General features: G+C 44.8%; 1 protein-coding gene across 1 annotated transcript in view; it reads right to left on the bottom strand.

The window, feature by feature from the left end:
- Positions 1-19260, bottom strand: part of LOC126272273 (probable cytochrome P450 304a1) — a 115492-nt gene that overhangs the window by 42003 nt on the left and 54229 nt on the right. The window contains exon 6 of the mRNA XM_049975018.1: positions 15436-15616. Within this exon, the coding sequence (XP_049830975.1) occupies positions 15436-15616 (181 nt within the window). The remainder of the gene's footprint in view (positions 1-15435; positions 15617-19260) is intronic.

Raw genomic sequence — 19260 nt, 5'->3', positions numbered from 1 at the left:
CCACCACCCATTTTACGAACGATTGAACCTATGCGATCATTCCATTTCATATGCCCACAAAGTGTTACACCTAGGTATTTGTATGAGCTGGTCGATTACAATTGTGGCTCTTTTATATTATAGTCATAGGATACTACGGTTTTTCGTATCGTGAAGGGCACAATTTTACATTTCTGGACATTTAAATCAAGTTGCCAATTTTTGCGCAACTTTGAAATCTTATCAACTTCTGTCTGAATATTTATGCAGCTTCTTTCAGACAGTACGGCTTTATAGGGAACTGCATGTCCTACAGAATTCTGTGGTTACTATTAATATTGTCCACAAGGTCATTAATACTCAGCATGAACAGCAAGGTTCCCAACATACTTCGTCATGATATTAACGTCTGCATTTGACGATGGCTCTCCACTCCTATAAGACAGAAGTGATTTCTGGCGTTCCCCATGGTAGTGTTATAGGCCGTTTGCTGTTTCTCATCTACACTCCTGGAAATGGAAAAAAGAACACATTGACACCGGTGTGTCAGACCCGCCATACTTGCTCCGGACACTGCGAGAGGGCTGTACAAGCAATGATCACACGCACGGCACAGCGGACACACCAGGAACCGCGGTGTTGGCCTTCGAATGGCGCTAGCTGCGCAGCATTTGTGCACCGCCGCCGTCAGTGTCAGCCAGTTTGCCGTGGCATACGGAACTCCATCGCAGTCTTTAACACTGGTAGCATGCCGCGACAGCGTGGACGTGAACCGTATGAGCAGTTGACGGACTTTGAGCGAGGGCGTATAGTGGGCATGCGGGAGGCCGGGTGGACGTACCGCCGAATTGCTCAACACGTGGGGCGTGAGGTCTCCACAGTACATCGATGTTGTCGCCAGTGGTCGGCGGAAGGTGCACGTGCCCGTCGACCTGGGACCGGACCGCAGCGACGCACGGATGCACGCCAAGACCGTAGGATCCTACGCAGTGCCGTAGGGGACCGCACCGCCACTTCCCAGCAAATTAGGGACACTGTTGCTCCTGGGGTATCGGCGAGGACCATTCGCAACCGTCTCCATGAAGCTGGGCTACGGTCCCGCACACCGTTAGGCCGTCTTCCGCTCACGCCCCAACATCGTGCAGCTCGCCTCCAGTGGTGTCGCGACAGGCGTGAATGGAGGGACGAATGGAGACGTGTCGTCTTCAGCAATGAGAGTCGCTTCTGCCTTGGTGCCAATGATGGTCGTATGCGTGTTTGGCGCCGTGCAGGTGAGAGCCACAATCAGGACTGCATACGACCGAGGCACACAGGGCCAACACCCGGCATCATGGTGTGGGGAGCGATCTCCTACACTGGCCGTACACCTCTGGTGATCGTCGAGGGGACACTGAATAGTGCACGGTACATCCAAACCGCCATCGAACCCATCGTTCTACCATTCCTAGACCGGCAAGGGAACTTGCTGTTCCAACAGGACAATGCACGTCCGCATGTATCCCGTGCCACCCAACGTGCTCTAGAAGGTGTAAGTCAACTACCCTGGCCAGCAAGATCTCCGGATCTGTCCCCCATTGAGCATGTTTGGGACTGGATGAAGCGTCGTCTCACGCGGTCTGCACGTCCAGCACGAGCACTGGTCCAACTGAGGCGCCAGGTGGAAATGGCATGGCAAGCCGTTCCACAGGACTACATCCAGCATCTCTACGATCGTCTCCATGGGAGAATAGCAGCCTGCATTGCTGCGAAAGGTGGATATACACTGTACTAGTGCCGACATTGTGCATGCTCTGTTGCCTGTGTCTATGTGCCTGTGGTTCTGTCAGTGTGATCATGTGATGTATCTGACCCCAGGAATGTGTCAATAAAGTTTCCCCTCTCTGGGACAATGAATTCACGGTGTTGTTATTTCAATTTCCAGGAGTGTATACAAACGATTTGAAAGACAATCTGAACAAGAGGTTGTTTGGAGATGACGCTGACATTTATCGATTAGTAAAGTCATCAAATCGGCCGCAGTGGCCGAGCGGTTCTAGGCGCTTCAGTCTGGAACCGCGCGACCGCTATGGCCGCAGGTTCGAATCCTTCCTCGGGCATGGATGTATATGATGTCCTTAGGTTAGATAGGTTTAAGTAGTTCTAAGTTCTAGGGGACTGATGACCTCAGATGTTAAGTCCCATAGTGGTCAGAGCCATTTTTTGAAAGTCATCAGACGACAAAAACAAACTGCAAAACGATTTGTAGAAGTTTAATAAATTTTTCATATTGTGGGACGACAGTCATAATATGTTTCTTTAAAGTCAGTACCACCATTAGACTGCTTTTTTTATTTGCAGTGTTACATTTACACGACATGATTCCGGCTTAAAATGCCATCTTAGGCACTGTATAACATTAAAACACTTCATAATGGCATTTTAAGCCGAAATCATGATCGTGTAAATGCAACACTGCAAACAAACAAAAAAATAAACAAGTCTAATGGCGGTACTGACTTTAAGGATTTATAGAAGATATCTGTATGGTGCGAAAATTGGCAGTTGACCCTAAATAACGAAAAGTTGTGAGGTCATCCATATGAATGTTAAAAGGAATCCATTAAACTTCGATTACACAATAAATCACTCAAATCTCAAGTCCGTAAATTCAATTAAATACCAAGGTATTATAATTACGAACAACTTAAATTGGAAGGAACACATTGAAAATGTTGTGGGGAATGCTAACCAAAGACTGCGTTTTATTGGTAGGACACTTAGAAAATGTAACAGATCTACTAAGGAGACTGCCTACACTACGCTTGTCCGGACTCTTTTAGAATACTGCTGCGTCGTGTGGGATCCTTACCATAGAGGATTGACGGTGTACATCGAAAGAGTTCAAAGTAGGGCAGCCCGTTTTGTATTATCGCGAAATATGGGAGGAAGTGTCAGTGAAAAGATAAAGGATTTGGTATTGACGTCATTAAAAGAAAGGCATTTTTTGTTGCGGAGCAATCTTTCCACAAAATTCCAGTCACCAACTTTATCCTCCGAATGCGAAAATATTTTGTTGACGCCGACCTACATAGGAATAAACGATCACCATGAAAAATAAAGAAAATCAGAGCCCGTACGGAAAGATATCGGTGTTCTTTCTTTCAGCGCGCTATACGAAATTGGAATAATAGAGAATTGTGAAAGTGGTATGATGAAGCCCCTGCCAGGCACTTAAATATGATTTGCAAAGTAGCCATGTAAATAAAGATGTAGATGTATTATATGTGCTTTCTTACAGGTATTGGTCACTGTTTTTTGTTAGCGGGATTTATGCAGTTAGAACAGGGGCTAAGGCAGCGGCAAACTTGGTACAGAATCTGGTAGGGATTCCATCGGTCCATCGAGCTTTGTCCAGTTTGAACTATTTCAGCTCTTTCTCAACACCACTGACTCTGACACTTATTTCAGGATCTTCCTTTGTAAAGGAACATTTGAAAACGAAGTTAATCATTTCAGCTTCTGTTTTACTACCCTCAGTGTCTGTTCCTATCTCAATCGCACGTGATTGGACTAACTCTTGTGCCACTGACAGCCTTTACACATGACCAGAATTTCTTAGGGTTTTGTGAAAGATAATTTGACAGCATTTTGCTATGGTTCACTGAAGGTTTTCGAATCCCTCTCCTGACAGCCAAACGTATTCAGCATCTCTCTCTGTGTAGCACTATGATTTGTTTTACACCTATTCTGCTGTATTAGCTGTTTCTTTAGAAGTTTCTTTACGGTGACTGTTTACCCTGGAAGGTTCGTCCCATTATGAACTGTCCTGCTGGGTAGATATTCATTCAGCTCATGGTCAATTACTCTTTCAAACTTAAGCCATAGATCCTCTATGTGCTCCTGTATTGTGCAGTAAGTTTCAAGTTCCTCATTAACATATGACTCTACTTCTTTTGGCTCTTTGGTTCATTCGGAGGAGGGGACCAAACACCAAGGTCATCGGTGTCATCGGATTGGGGAAGCACGGGGAAGGAAGTCGGCCGTGCCCCTTTTTCAGTAATCATCCCGGCATTTGCCTGAAGTAATTTAGGGAAATGACGGAAAACTTAAATCAGGATGGCCGGATGTAGGTTTGAACCGTAGTCCACCAGAATCCGAGTCCAGTGTGCTAACCACTGCACCCTCTCACTCGGTTTACTGCTTTTCCTATCTAGTTTCCTGAACACAGATATCTTTCTACATGTTTTAGCCGTCATTTATGCTTTAGCAATCATTGTTGGCACAACCGCCTCATGGTCACAGATACCAATTTTGACGTGAGGTCAGGTCTATTTGTTGCCATTACATTATCTAATATACCTCCATCATGACTGGGGTTTCAAACCAACTATTCTAGGTAGTTTCACAGAACGTCTTGTCACGCCCACCACTAACAAAACTAATTTTACCAATTGATTGTTGGATGATTGTAGTCTGGCGGAGTAACCGCTCGGTTTTGAGATGTCGTGTCATGAACTGTGCGGCTCCTCCCGCCGGAGGTTCGAGTTCTCCCTCGGGCATAGACATGTGTGTCGTTCTTAGCATAAGTTAGTTTAAGTAGTGTGTAAGTCTAGAGATCGATGACATCAGCAGTGTGGTCCCTTATGAATTCACACACATTTGAATATTTTTATGTCTCCATCGAAGATGACAGTATGATTGGAGACCTTACGTAAAAGTGAACTAAGGTTTTCTCTCAAATTTTCGGTTATAGATGAGTCTGTTGGGTGAAAGAAGGATCTCATTACCATTTCGTGCCCATCCTCGCTCAAACAATCTAAAAGGCAGATTCAATTCAACTCGAAGTTTCTGGTTCAGTCCATCTACTCGCCTTAGAATGGATAGCAATACTGCAAACTACGAGTTCCGTTGAAGCTCTGTGGGTAAGGCTGGTTTTCTCAACCTCCTCTGCTAATCACTCGAATGATCCAAGTATGACCTCAGGGCCCAAACGACATGCTTTGTTTGTTCAGACTTGTGCTACAATTTGCATTAGGCTACACCCTCTTACATCTACCGAAACAGTTTCTGAGACATGTGTATTGTGTGCACCTGGTTTTCTTCCTTGTCGTTTCTGCCATTTCCCTAGGGGGTACCATCATTCGTCTGTATTTAAACTGCCGATGTTTATTAGACTTCTACCCTTTTGCGCTTGCCTCCTCTTGACACAGGATAAAACAGGTTTATTCAGCATGTGAAATGCGTCCTATAGACTCTCTTTCAATTTCAGGGAAAAACAGCATCTCGAACTTGTTGGTTAGGGAGTCAGCAGTCTGAGCCTATCCTTGTCCCTGTCCCCCATCACATATAAAAAATGTCTTTAAGAAATTCTCATACTGGTATGGAGATCAAACGTTTACCCATTCAAACTGCTGGGTTGCCAAGCAGGAAGGTTAGAAGCAACGTTAGTGTTTTACATCCACCAATGTGGAGATTATTTAAGACTGAGTAGAAATTCGGTATGTACATTGGTAGAAAAAAGAAATACGTCTTTTCCTTTCTGATGGAACCACCCAGGTATATGCATTAAACGAAATGCGAAAAACGTAAGTCTTTGTATCAACGAAGGAATTTGAACTTCTACACTTTCCGAACGCAAGTCCAGTGATTTAAGCGCCGTATAACCTAGCTCCATCCATCGTAAGGAGGTTTAGGAAATGTCACTTGTGTTTTTTTTCTTTTTTTTGTTTTGTTTTTGTTTTTATCAATGCCAGATGCGTACAAGCAATCGGACCCAAATCAGCGACCGTTTCTATTGAAGTAATTTGTAATTTCAGGTTTCAATAGCTCGGCAAAAAACACGCACTCTGACACCACTTAGGTCTAGTTTTAAAGAGAAAGATGAGTAATCAAGTCAGGAACACGTTGGCCTTCGTGGCGGCCCGAAGTCGCTAACTGCGGACCCACGAAGTGAACACATGATTTCCGACTTTACGGATTCGACACATATTCGCCAAGGAAACCTAATATCTAAGACTATTTCACGATTCAAGTGAATCAAGTGTTGTATCAAATTTTCAAAACCTGTATCTCAATCCCTGCGCTCCCAAACGAGCGTCTATTTCGCTAGAAGTCAACATCGTGCTATAATTCGAAACCAGTGGTAAGGTCCGAAAAAAGACTTCATCCTGGACCTTTGCTGACAATTCCTGTAGTAACTTTCATTACTTCAAGTATTCCACATACGAATTCATTTTAATAAAAATAACTGTGGCCTTCACTGACATTGCCACTTGTTTTACAATTAACAAGAAGTAAATGAAATTTTTCTTTATTTCCTACCGCAAAGAAACTGCACTGCCTCTTAGGTTTCCTGTTTTGCGCTCCTAATCTGTCGACACCTCTGTCTCTCAAGGCAATTCCTTATTTAACTATACATCATAGCGAAGTGTTTGTTAGAAACTTGGCACAGTTGCAGTACCGACTGGTTGGCACTACCGTCTTGCCTCAAATTCAAGGGCGCGTTAGCGAACAACGGGCTCATCGCGTATTAAGTAGGAAGGCATCAAAGCGCGTTTACTAATAATTACAGTCAATGTAATGAGTGACGGTAACAAAATAAACAATTGTTACACAAATACAAAGGGTTGTGTCGTGCGTACGAATGTTTACCAACAAAACAGTTACATATTTAGAATCATATGAGAAATAATAAATACTGTTCGTCTTGTCACTTACTTAATACAAGTGACAGTAACACAGTTATAATAAAAACAGCATCTCACAGCACCGAATTATTGAAAACATTTTGCCATCGCGACCAAATTAGGAGCGCCGTGTCTTACAATCATTTTAGTTCTGCATCCACTTCGTGCGATCCAAGTTTATTACAAAGGACAAAAGACAGGAATACATATACTTGGGGATTTTACTTATTTATAACAATTATATCGTACTGGTGAACCATACCGTGTGACCAAAAAACATTTCGATATAGTGTCCACCCATGAATGATGGCACCTGTTAGAATTTTAATGTCATGATCTGTCTCTATAAATCCATAATGCTTTCTTACTTCAAATGTGACGTGCCCATTGTCAGCGCCTCAATGTGAGGCATTACACTAGCACTATTTCCTGATACTACAGTTGGCTATGTTTACCTTCAGTTTGATTCTTACTTGTATAGTGAGAAATGTATATTGTGACATTTATCCATCGTCAGTGTGTGATGCATGTTTGCCAAATTTACATGGTTGTCATTTAGATCAGGCACTTTTAGTGCATGTATGTCTTAATCAAATAGTTAGCTATTATTCCTATTTGTATTCTACGGTTTACTTATATCAATTTTTGTTTTATAGCCTCAGTAGCTAAGACTTGGGAATGAACCAGTCGTTCAAAAACTAGTTTCCAAAATAAATATAATGCAACTGTGATTGATTTGTAATGAACTCTTCATAAAATAAAACGGTTGCTGGTCCCGTATTAATGAAATGTCGAAATTTCCAAGAAATATATGGAACTCTTATTTCAAACAGCAGCAACGCAGAATTGACAGCATCAGTATTTGTGTCACTACCAGCAACTGTCTTCATTTAAATAATGTTGCTCTGAGAAAACTCATTGCAACATCAGTACGACTAAATAACGGTTGTAATGGCAACACTAATTTTTGGAGTGACTGGATAAAATGAGGACTCTGCCAGGCCACAAACGCACGTCAAAATGGAGACAACAAGGCACATTTACATCAGGGGACACCTGTGGATATAGCAAGTACTGTCTCGAAGGTGTCGAGTTGGTTACCACAAGCTGCAGCCAAGCAGAGGCATCGGAGACGTAATAGCATCAGTATCAATGCCACTCTGGCCGACAGCAGAAGGGCAGAGCCTCTGTGGCATGGTGCTCTCGTTGATAAATACCCAATCCACGGTTCTGTAGTAGCTTACTCGGCCAAAACGAATGCTCCAGCACAAGGACGGACCAAATCACTGTAAATGTAGTTAAAGGTATAGCAGTCTGACAGCCACCAGTCCCAAAGGAGAACCTACGACAGTCTGCGAGTCTATCAATCTATGTAGATTAAGAAGTCACCACCTGCGTAGTAAGCCGCTGCTAGCTCAGTTCTACTGTTCAAGCTCAGTTGCGGACTTAGTCGGCTATCTGCGAGCCTATCTCTGTCGCAACCAGCCTCTTACCTTGGAGGCCTACAGTTCGAGCCCGGGGCCGTGCAGCCAATCAGCCGCCACCACCTGTGCAAGCAAATTGGTCGCTACTGGTCTCTGCTCATGTGGGCAGGCGAATCACCTTATCCACGCTGGGTTCGCGGCGTGAGTCCTGTGCACTCCGGACTACCGTCGGTCTGCATTCTGGGCTGTCGCCCGCTGCTGATGACAGCGCCTTTCAGGGGCGCTGCCGTCAACGCTTCGTCATCTGTTCGACGGACAGTGAATGTCGCCTGGCCGCCTGCTGACGGCCACACGTCTTCAGGGGTCACGCACCGCTTACATCCAGGGGACGTTTCCTTTACCTAGTGCCGTAACGATTGCTGTACTGAGTTGGGTAGTGAATGAATGTTCTGACGATGATGTTTTCTTGTCGATACGTCGGATGACCAATCGGCCTCCAAGCACCGCTCCACTGCTGCCTCGTGCAGGGTGGTGTGCTGCTGGCTTCCTGTCGCCAACAACCCAATTCCACCATCCTCTGTAGTGGCCATCCACCCTCAGTCATTACATGGTCGTTTAAACGTACAGAGTGAACGCGATATCCAATGAGAAAATTTTGGAGGTCGTTCAGAGATATTCTTGTTAATGTGCCACAATAACACTGAAAAAGGCTGTAATGTACCATAACCATTTTCTTGCAGACGCCTACGCACAGACTCAAAAGTGCTGTGCTTCAGCTGCTGTCGCTGCGGTAACAGCTCAGCATAGCGTTGTTGTGCCACTCCTGTACTGCATTCAGTGAACGATACACAAGGAGCGTATTGTCCAGCTCTTTATCTGTAAATCCATCTTTGACAGAACTTGACACAGAACCGAGCAGTACTCAATGCATGGCTGAGAGCAAAGAGTAAAGTGGGCATTACTGTTGTCAACAGATGTATTGTGAGTGAATGGAACGTTTCCAAACAAGACACACAGAGTGCAGTGTCGACATTTTCACTGCTGTGCAGATCTTTTGAGTGGAATACAGACACAAAGATAAATGGGGTAAGACATCAAACTAAATGCAATTACAACCTAGGAAATATCCCTGAACAGCCTCATACATTTGTCGGCACCGTTCGCTATCCACCCTGTGCAGCCTGTTATTTCACTAGCGTACCTCTCTCCATGTATAGAGTAATACTCGACTTGTACGACACATAATTCTTGTCAGTATACAGTATACTCGGATGCTCGCAGTTCCCATTTAAACTGTTGTAAAACGAAATTACCACTTGTAACGGGTGCTACTATCGATGTAATGTCACTTAGTAAATCGTACCCCCTACGCATTGCTGGTTCTCTGGAATTTTCGGAGCTGAGCGCACCTATTTCCAGTAGGGCACTGTGTCTTGATAGTAATAGTCAACAATTCCGGGGCGCAACCGGTCCGGCGCCAGTATGCCAGGAGCGGATCACTCTTCGTGCTGCGTGTAGAATGGTCGTGTGTAGATGCGTTGCACCAAAATTATTCAAGTATTTGCAAAAGCAATTACGAGTTTCGAAGTATTACGTCCATTGCTACTGTTTATTCGCGGAAGGTGCGCGTAACTGAGTGCGAAGTCTGTAGAAGAAACAATAACGTCGGTTTTACTCGTAGTAAGTAGAATTGAATACTACTGAAATTCTATTCTAGACATTTATAACCTGAAAGATTAATTTGGAAGAGAAATGCAAGAACAAACTTCACTGTGGAAGTAGTATACAGCTAAATGCTAACAACAGCATATATGGGTCTGGGAAAGACAATAGCGTAAGTAAAATGAGGTGGGTTGTTATCCTCCGAAAGCAATATATTTCCATTTAAAGATTAATAGTCATGAAGTAAAGAGGCATGTATTCGTTTTGGGTAACACGGTCCAGTTCATTTAAAAATGAAGCATGTTGTCTCTGTTAACCATCCCACACCCATGTCCAACAGCCCCAAGACAAAGCGGAATGTCCAGCTACACATTGTGACAGATTAATTATCAGAATGGTTATGAAGCATTAGTCTGTGCTACACATATAAGTTTCATAGAATTTTATTACTTTAAGAAAATGTGGATCAGATGAATGCTTCGTTGTAATCTAAGACATAGCTCTCAGCGCTTGCTCCATGGTCGCCATGATAAGCTATAACGACTGTAGTCGATTAAAATTACTTGACATCTGTTGTTTGTCACCTGCCGTTACAGTGTTGCCACATCGGCTGCCGCTCAATTAAAACGCGACACACGAACTTTCCCAACTGTTGCTCATGAAATGAGAAAAAAATATATCACTTGATTAGATTTTACTTCACATTCTTCTGCACATCGGAATTGCTCGTTAAGCACTGTGCTACAACTCCACTTCAATAGGTGTAGTACTATTTGTGCTTCTATAGGACCAGCTGAAAAGCTGACATTCTACCTTCAAGAAGTTCGGACTCATGCATTGCATATGAAGCTCATCTGCAAAGTATAGTAGGCCAATCTCTGTGATGATAATATCTGAGTATGTGATGCTGAACAGCCTCTTGTGCAAAAGTAGTATATGATTGGTGCTGTGCCTGGAATGCGCATTTTTTTTTTACCATCACGTATAAACAGAATAACTCTTTAATTAAAGAAAACAGAAATACAATTTTCATGGGTAATGATTCAGTAGGTGGTTAAAAACATAATTATGCTTTCTTTTGTTTCAGGATCGTCAGCAAACGGCGTTATCGTTTCAACAATGGAAATGGGTGCTAAAGTGTTACTGAAAAACAGAGAACGTGAGTGCGGGACGCCGACGTTGGAGAGTTGGATGTGGAACACCACCACCGACAAGAGTAACAGCTACAGGAATCAGAGATAAGTTTGAAGTCGAAGGAACGGTGCACGATATGAAGAAGGGATATAGCGGACGAAAGAGAAGTTCAACAGGCAACGAGTGTGTTGATGCAGTAATTCGGGCATACACACGATCCCCGAAGAAATCCATGATGGAACAACTATCCACCATAATTGCGTGTACTGGACCAGGGACAATCCATATGTAACAGGGCAAAGGCATGTTAATCTACCAGGAGTAACTGTTTGGTATAGTCAGTCTTCTGGAAAGTTAATGTGCTTTGACAACACTGTATTTGAAAATGCTGGAAATGGTTCCTGGCCTGAGCGGTGTGTTTGGAAGTGAAGATTATTACTTTCAACAGTATGGGGCGCCACCTCACTTTCACCTGGATGTGAGGACATTTGTCAATCGTACATTCCCTGCCAGACGGATAGGACAAAGATGGTGTGGAGTATCCCGCTCGATCTCCAGATTTAATTGCTCTAGACTTCTTCCTGTGAGATACTCTCAAGAACACAGTTTACGCTGCGAGACCACACATACTGGGTGATCTTAGAGAGCAAATTGAGCGATCCTGTGATGCTGTTCCGTTGGAAACAATAAAGTTGACATGTCATTCAGTCGTAAGTAGTTGTCGACGGTGTATTTCGATGGAAGGAAACCAGTTTGAACATTTACCACCCTAAGTAGGGCCATGAGGCACCAAACACCCTATAATTGTATTTCTAATCCCTTTCATTAAAGAGATGTTCAGTTTCAAAGTGTGTATAACTTAATTTGAGACACACACACACACACACACACACACACAGAGAGAGAGAGAGAGAGAGAGAGAGAGAGAGTTTGTATTTGGTGTAGTTATCACGTGTGATGAAATGCGAAATAGAAGGGCCAGAGCCAGGATTCATGATGCAACCACATTACGAAATGACAGACAAGGAACTGGAAATCTTAAGCGCTCTGACTGGAGGAAGACAGCTCGAACGCGTGGAATAATCACTGCATCTGTGTGCCAAATCCGAGTGAATACAATCATTTCCTATCACGTGATATTCACTTTGTTTTGTCTCGTTAGCTTACACGCGTGTGAGCACAACCGGATTGTGACGCAAGAGGTGCCTGCCTCGTACTCGAGGCTAAGGATATATGGCGGTTACGTATGTCATACCGCAGCGTAACGCGTAAAGGAAGCCGTCGAGCCTGCATACATCGCAACATCGTGCCTATGTGCTTCCGAGTGAGTGCTTCATGGTTATCCAAGTTGCGCAAGCGGGTGCGTTACTGGGCGCGGTAGTGTCAGTCATTTTGGGCAACTTCTGCCAAGATGTACGAAGTTTGCTCGCCCCTTCTTTCTCACAAAGCAGCCGAGTGAACATCAGGAGGATCTGGCAGGCGTCTGCAGAGCTCTATTAGCCTCTACACTCTGTCAGTTCTGGATTAGCCGGCTGAAGGGACCATCGAAAAATACGTCATGGGCTCATGAGTCTGAGGAAGGCTTCCGCGCCACAAAATGACCAGCCTGACTGAGAGAGCCCAAACCTCGACGGAGCGTAGGCAGAGTGTTGAGAACAGTCCTCTGACGATAAAAGGGTCCAAGGCACAGTGATCGTATAGCCAGCATTCCAGAGCTGCTAAACAACAAGTTTTGGTATTATGTTAAATCAATAAATGGAAAACATCCATCTGGCCAGACACTTAATTTCCATAAAATCATTGTAACGTGGATGACAGAGAGAAATCCGAAACTCTAAATTCGTTTTTCCGAAATTACTGAGCTTCATAAACAGCAACGTATGGTCTGATTAGTGTTGTGCCCGAGTATCTGATGGAAGTGGTTCGTCCCATTTCACATATCAGTTGCGGTCCTGGCGGGCGTAACAGATGCTAGTGTTAATTGACAAGCTTAAATATATGCCAGCTGCCGACTCCATATCAGTATCACTGTCCATGGGGCATTCAACACCTATCTGGTAACACGTAGTTGTACTCCAATACTTAAATCAAGAGCTCTGTTTCAGTAAGGCGCCACTGTTGGCAGTTTCAACCAGACCTGTAATGCAGGAAAAGGATATTCACCATAGGGATTGAATCTGACAGCAGTGACTGTACGTAAAAATGGGATCATTAAGGAACTGCAGTTGAGAGGTACCTGGCCTGCTGCGCTATGCAGATGGAGACAGGAAGCTACAAAAGGCTCACTTTTCTGCGATAACCTACGTCGGCAAGCGACTGCAACTCACACATTTAGCAGGCCGGTAAATAGTTGCAGTTTCGCCGGAGTGACAAAGGTATTGTTGTTCTTCTTACATGATCGTTCAATATTCACCTCGGCTTTAACGTCAGACTGACGCCCATGAGAAGTGACATAGCGGTAGTCTCAGCGTGACATTAATACCATTTCACATCAGCTGTACAGAATTTACAGCGAATTAGTTATATTTTACCAAGATCCGGTTTTCCATTGTCATCAGTAGGCATCATGCGATTAATGCGGTATCAACAGTGTCTTTATCGACCACACACGACGTGTTGCACATCGCTCACATCTCCGTAGGAGAGATACTGAAACCGGCTGCCGAGAGCCGTTACTATTGACGACTCGCCATAAAGTCACCAAGTGGCACTACACTCGCCACGACAGGACGCCGAATTCGTATCACCTCAATGTCTGCAGCTGTGACTTGACCGCACGTCATCTCAAGCCCCCGCTTGAGATTATCCTCAGATTTCTCTCCTGCCACGTCGAGCTTTCGGAAGACAGTACGTTCGTAGTACCACGTCAGTGAAATATTAAGAATCTAGACTCATAAAGTAAGGATAATGCTCATACATGGTGAAACAACGCTCTGGTGGACGGTTTGCGGGTTTAAATCACCTTGGGGTATGACCTTGCGATGCATTTGACCTGCAGTCGTCGCACGGTGGTGCTGGCAGCAGTTCACATATGCACAGGTGTGTTGGTGCATGTCAGAGTACGGTGCAGCGAGTAAGTGAGAACACGTTTTCAGAAGTGCTAATGGAGACTGTGTGTTGAAAATGGCTGAAAGAACTCATTCTGCTGACATTATGAGGAGTAGAATACTAGGACGACTGGAGGCTGGTCAAACACAGCAGGTCGTAGCATGGGCTCTCCGTGTGCCACAAAGTGTGATCTCAAGATTATGGCAACATTCCGGCAGACAGGAAACGTGTCCAGGCGCTACAGTACGGGACGTCCACAGTTTACAACAACACAAGACGAACGATGTCTCACCATCAGTGCCCGCAGACGGCCACTGAGTACTGCAGGCAGCCTTGCTCAGGACCTTACAGCAGCCACTGGAACAGTTGTCTCCAGACACACAGTCTACAGACGACTGAACAGACATGCTTTATCCCCCCGGAGGCCTTCAACGTGCATTCCATTGACTTCTGGTTACAGGAGACCCCGTTAAGCTTGGCGTCAAGAACACAGTGCATGGTCATTGGAACAGTGGTCCCAGGTTATGTTCACTGACGAATCCAGGTATAGTATGAACAGTGATTCTCGTCAGGTTTTCATCTGGCGTGAACCAGGAATCAGATATCAACCCCTTAGCGCCCTTGAAAGAGACCTGTATGGGGGTCGTGGTTTGATGGTGTGGGCTGGGATTATGATTGGTGCACGTACATTCCTGCATGTCTTTGACAGAAGAACTATAACAGGTCAGGTGTATCGGGACGTCACTTTGTCCGCCTTTTCAGGGGTGCAATGGGTCCCACCTTCCTCCTGATGGATGATAACGCACTGCCCGACAGAGCTGCCATCGTGGAGGAGTGCCTTGAAACGGAAGATATCAGGCGAATGGAGTGGCCTGCCTGTTCTCCAGACCTAAACCCCATCGAGCACGTCTGGGATGCTCCCGGTCGACGTATCGCTGCACGTCTTCAAACCCCTAGGACACTTCAGGAATTCCGACAGGCACTTGTGCAAGAATGGGAGGCTATACCCCAGCAGCTGCTCGACCACCTGATCCAGAGTATGCCAACCCTTTGTGCGGCCTGTGTACGTGTTCATGGGGATCATATATCATATTGATGTCGGGGTACAAGCGCAGGACTCAGTGGCGTTTTGTAGCACATGTGTTTCGGGACGGCTTTCTCAACTTATCACCAATACCGTGGACTTACAGATCTGTGTCGTGTGTTCCCTATGTGCCTACGCTATTAGCGCCAGTTTTTTGTAGAGCCACGTTGTGTGGTACCACATTCTGCAGTTATCCTTAATTTATGAGCATGAATGTATGAAGGTGCTATAGCAGCTCTGGCTGCTAGTGAATATTATAATCCACTACTAGTAAACGGACAGTGACTTCCGAGAGATTCAGGAATACAGAGTTATGTGTGTTTAATACTGCACATATTGTAAATAAGTACAGTTATGTTTTAATCATTCCATAATGTTTGATGTCTTCTAGAGTGTCCATCCTCCTCGTCACACCGACGGGCACGACAGCAGCACTCACCTTGGTCTGTCATCGAGAGAGGGCAGGCGACCGCGGCCGACGACGGCGTCCAGCTCCTGGTGTATGCGCCACAGGACGCGCGGGTGGTGCGCTACACACATCAGGTACCAGGTCAGCGCCACTGCCAGCGACGTCGTGGTGGGGATGATGAAGTCCATCATCGTCACCACCAGCTGCTCAGCTGCCAAACAGTCGATTGCTTGCTAGCATTTCATTCGTTGATATCGCCTTTCAATTCAGATTTGGGCTCAGTTTTTCAAAATCGATTAATCCTTGCCTGTGCTTGTAGGTATGCCCTGCTTTTATTTGCTACTCAGTCCGCCAGCAAAAAATAACCTCAGTTATGCTGTGTCTTTTCAAATTTCCACCAGCTATTCACGATGCATCAATTACCGATAAAAGATAACCATTCCGTGACTTTAAGCAAAAAAATTAGACATGACCACCTATTTGTTATGTAAAGTGTAAAAGACAATTGTTTACATGTACCGCAGAGCTGCAGAGGAAGCCCAGAAGAATAATTTGATGCAGGACATTCGTGGCCTATTAAGTCGGGAAACTACCTCAAATCGGTCCACGAAAATCACCTACGCCGCTGTACACATGCATGGTTTTCTCGCTCTCTTCGCGTAAACTATTAGTCCTAGAGAATAAATGAATACGATGTTATTTGTAGGAAATATACTACACTTTAATTTTGTAATGGAATACGTATCCGTAAGAGAATGTGCTTTTAGAGTTATTCAAGAAACCCCTACAAAACTGATTTTAAAATTCACCCTCACTTCCACACTCACGCTCTCCCCCACCGCTCAGGATTTTTAGAATGTTGTTTGTGACACTCCATCCTGTCAATGTACAAAAATTTGAGACTACACCAATCATCTTCCATATCCGATCTTTTTCGGTATTTCTTATCTGCGCTAGCACACCACTGGCTTTGCAGCGAACTTACACATTGTAAAACTAAAATTTCTGTAAAATTTATATCACAATTTTGTGAATTTTGACAGCATGAAATTAAAAATTACATAGTTTTCTTTGTCTGACCTAACTACGAAACTAATGTACTTGTAAAAGTTAAGTATAGATCGATAATTTTTGCATAATGTTTGTAAATGTCTTTTTTCCTTTTATTATCCTCACAGGAAATTTTAAAATATCGATATTGATCAAATAACTGACTAGGCCAGAGGCGAAAAAGCCAAATCGATGAAATTTGGAAATGTGTGGTACTGTCTTATGGGAGCAAACTGCTGAGGTCATCTGTCTCTAAGCTTATGCACTACTTTATCTAACTTAAACTAACTTACGCTAAGGACAACACATATCCATGCCCGAGGGATGACTCGAACCTCTGACGGGGGTGAGCCAGGCGGACCAAATCGCTGAAAACCAAGAAAGATCCAATATGGGAAATAACCCGTATAGTTGCAATCTTTTTTAAATCTTTAGCAGGAAGTGTCATGAAGAACATACAAAAAAATCCTGACCAGTATGGGGTGAATGTGGATGTTGGAGTGCGTTTGGAGGTCAACTTTCTATGTTTTTCTTGAATAACTCGGAAACTGCGGTCTCTAGCGAAAACGTAATTTCCACAAAAAGAAAGTTCCTAGTCATATTTGCTCGACAGCTAGTAAACACATTAAAAAAAGTTTTGCATCACCCCGGTTCCCAGAGTTCCTGTAGATAGACGTTGACTGTGGATATTCAGAAATGTCACTAAACCAGCACAAAGATATAAACATCCATGCATGAGTAGCGCCTATTAGATGGAGGGGGTCCGACAGCAAATCAGTTCTAGTCATTCCACCAGGAAGGAGGTACACAGCTCGTGTTGTCTGTAGTTCAACCACGCCTAGACGGTCAATACCGCTGTTCGATCACGTCCTCATTGTTACTTTCTGCCAGGAGGGGCTCTCAACAAGGGAAGTGTCCAGGCGTCTTGGAGTGAACCAAAGCGATGTTGTTCGGACATGGAGGAGATACAGACAGACAGGTACTGTCGATGATATGCCTCGCTCAGGCCGCCCAAGGACTACTGCTGCAGTAGATGACCGCTACCTACGGGTTATGGCTCGGAGGAAGCCTCATAGCAACGCCACCATGTTGAATAATGCTATTCGTGCAATCACAGGACGACGTGTTACGGTAAAACTGCGCAATAGGCTGCATGGAGCGCAACGTCACTCCCGAGGTCCACGGCGAGATCCATCTTTGCAACCACGACATAATGCAACGCGGTACTGATGGGTCCGACAACATGCCGAATGGACAGCTCAGGATTGGCATCACGTTCTCTTCACCGACGAGTGTCGCATATGCCTGCAACCAGACAAACTTCAGAGACGTGTTTGGAGGCGATCCGGTCAGGCTGCACTCCTTAGACGCACTGTTCATCGTGTGCAGCAAGGTGGAGGCTCCCCTCTGTTATGGGATGGCATTATTGGAGCCGACGTACGCTGCTGGTTGTCATGGAAGGAGCCGTAACGGCTGCACGATACGTGAATGCCATCCTCCGACCGATAGTGCAAGTATATCGGCAGCATGTTGGCGAGGCATTCGTCTTCATGAACGACAATTCGCGCCCTCATCGTGCACGTCTTGTGAATGACTTCCTTCAGGATAACGACTTCGCTCGACTAGATTGGCCAGCATGTTCTCCAGACATTAACCCTATCGGACATGCCTGGGATGGATGGAAAGGGCTGTTTATGGACGACGTGACCCACCAACCACTCTCAGAGATCAACTCTGAATCGCCGTTGAGGAGTGGGACAATCCGTACCAACAGTGCCTTGATGAACTTGTGGATTGTATGCCACGACGAATACAGGTGTGAGGGCCACTGTGGCCGAGCAGTGGTAGGCGCATCAGTGTGGACCCGCGCGAGCGCTATGGTTGCAGATTCGAATCCTGCCTTGGGCATGGATGTGTGTGATGTCCATAGGTTGGTTAAGTTTAAGTAGTTCTAAGTTCTAGGGGACTGATGATCTTAGAAGTCCCATAGTGATCAGAGCCTTTGAACCATTTTTGAATTTGAATACAGGCATGCATCAATGCAAGAGGACGTGCAACTGGATATTAGAGGTACCGGTCTGTACAGAAATCTGGACCACCACCTATGAAGGTCTCGCTGTATGGTGGTACAGCATGCAATGTGCGGTTTTCATGAGCAATAAAAAGGGCGGAAATGATGTGTAAGTTGATCTCCATTCCAATATGCTGTACAGGTTCCGGAACTCTCGGAAACCAAGGTGATGTAAAACGTTTTTTGATGTGTGTAGTTTGCGCGAAGAGAGCGAGAGAACATTGAAAATCTCGCGACACACAGTAGCTTGGATGGTTTTTGTAGGCCAATTTGGGTTATTCTCGGCACCACAAGTGTCTTATATCAAACTGTTCGTCTCAAGTTCCCTTACACCGCTGCAGTCCGTTGCAAACATTTATCGTTTACACACTGTGTATTGTGCGTTACATTGCACCAGCTTACTTTGGAATATACTGTGCTTTGGGTACAAAGACCCGCAACTGTGTGTGTAATGCTGCTGTAAATGCAGTGCTACATGCGCGGAAGATGTTGGGCAAAGAGAAATAACTGATTCAAAATACCATGGTAGGCAGAAGAGTACTGAATGACTTGTAAAAGTCCATTCACGCTGGACACCACGGAATGGAACATTAGAACATTCCATAAAGCATTTACAATGACGACAATAGATCGCCAGTGGGATGGAATGGAACTGAAAGTTAACATCATGTTTTCTCGGGTAGTAAATTTTGACGTCGTCTGTTACCATCGAAATTTAAGCCATTATTTCCGCG

Source organism: Schistocerca gregaria, chromosome 5 (assembly GCF_023897955.1).
Source record: "Schistocerca gregaria isolate iqSchGreg1 chromosome 5, iqSchGreg1.2, whole genome shotgun sequence".
In the NCBI taxonomy this organism is placed as follows: domain Eukaryota; kingdom Metazoa; phylum Arthropoda; class Insecta; order Orthoptera; family Acrididae; genus Schistocerca; species Schistocerca gregaria.
Note: the sequence above shows the minus strand (reverse complement) of the source record. Positions and strands in the feature narration are given on the sequence as shown.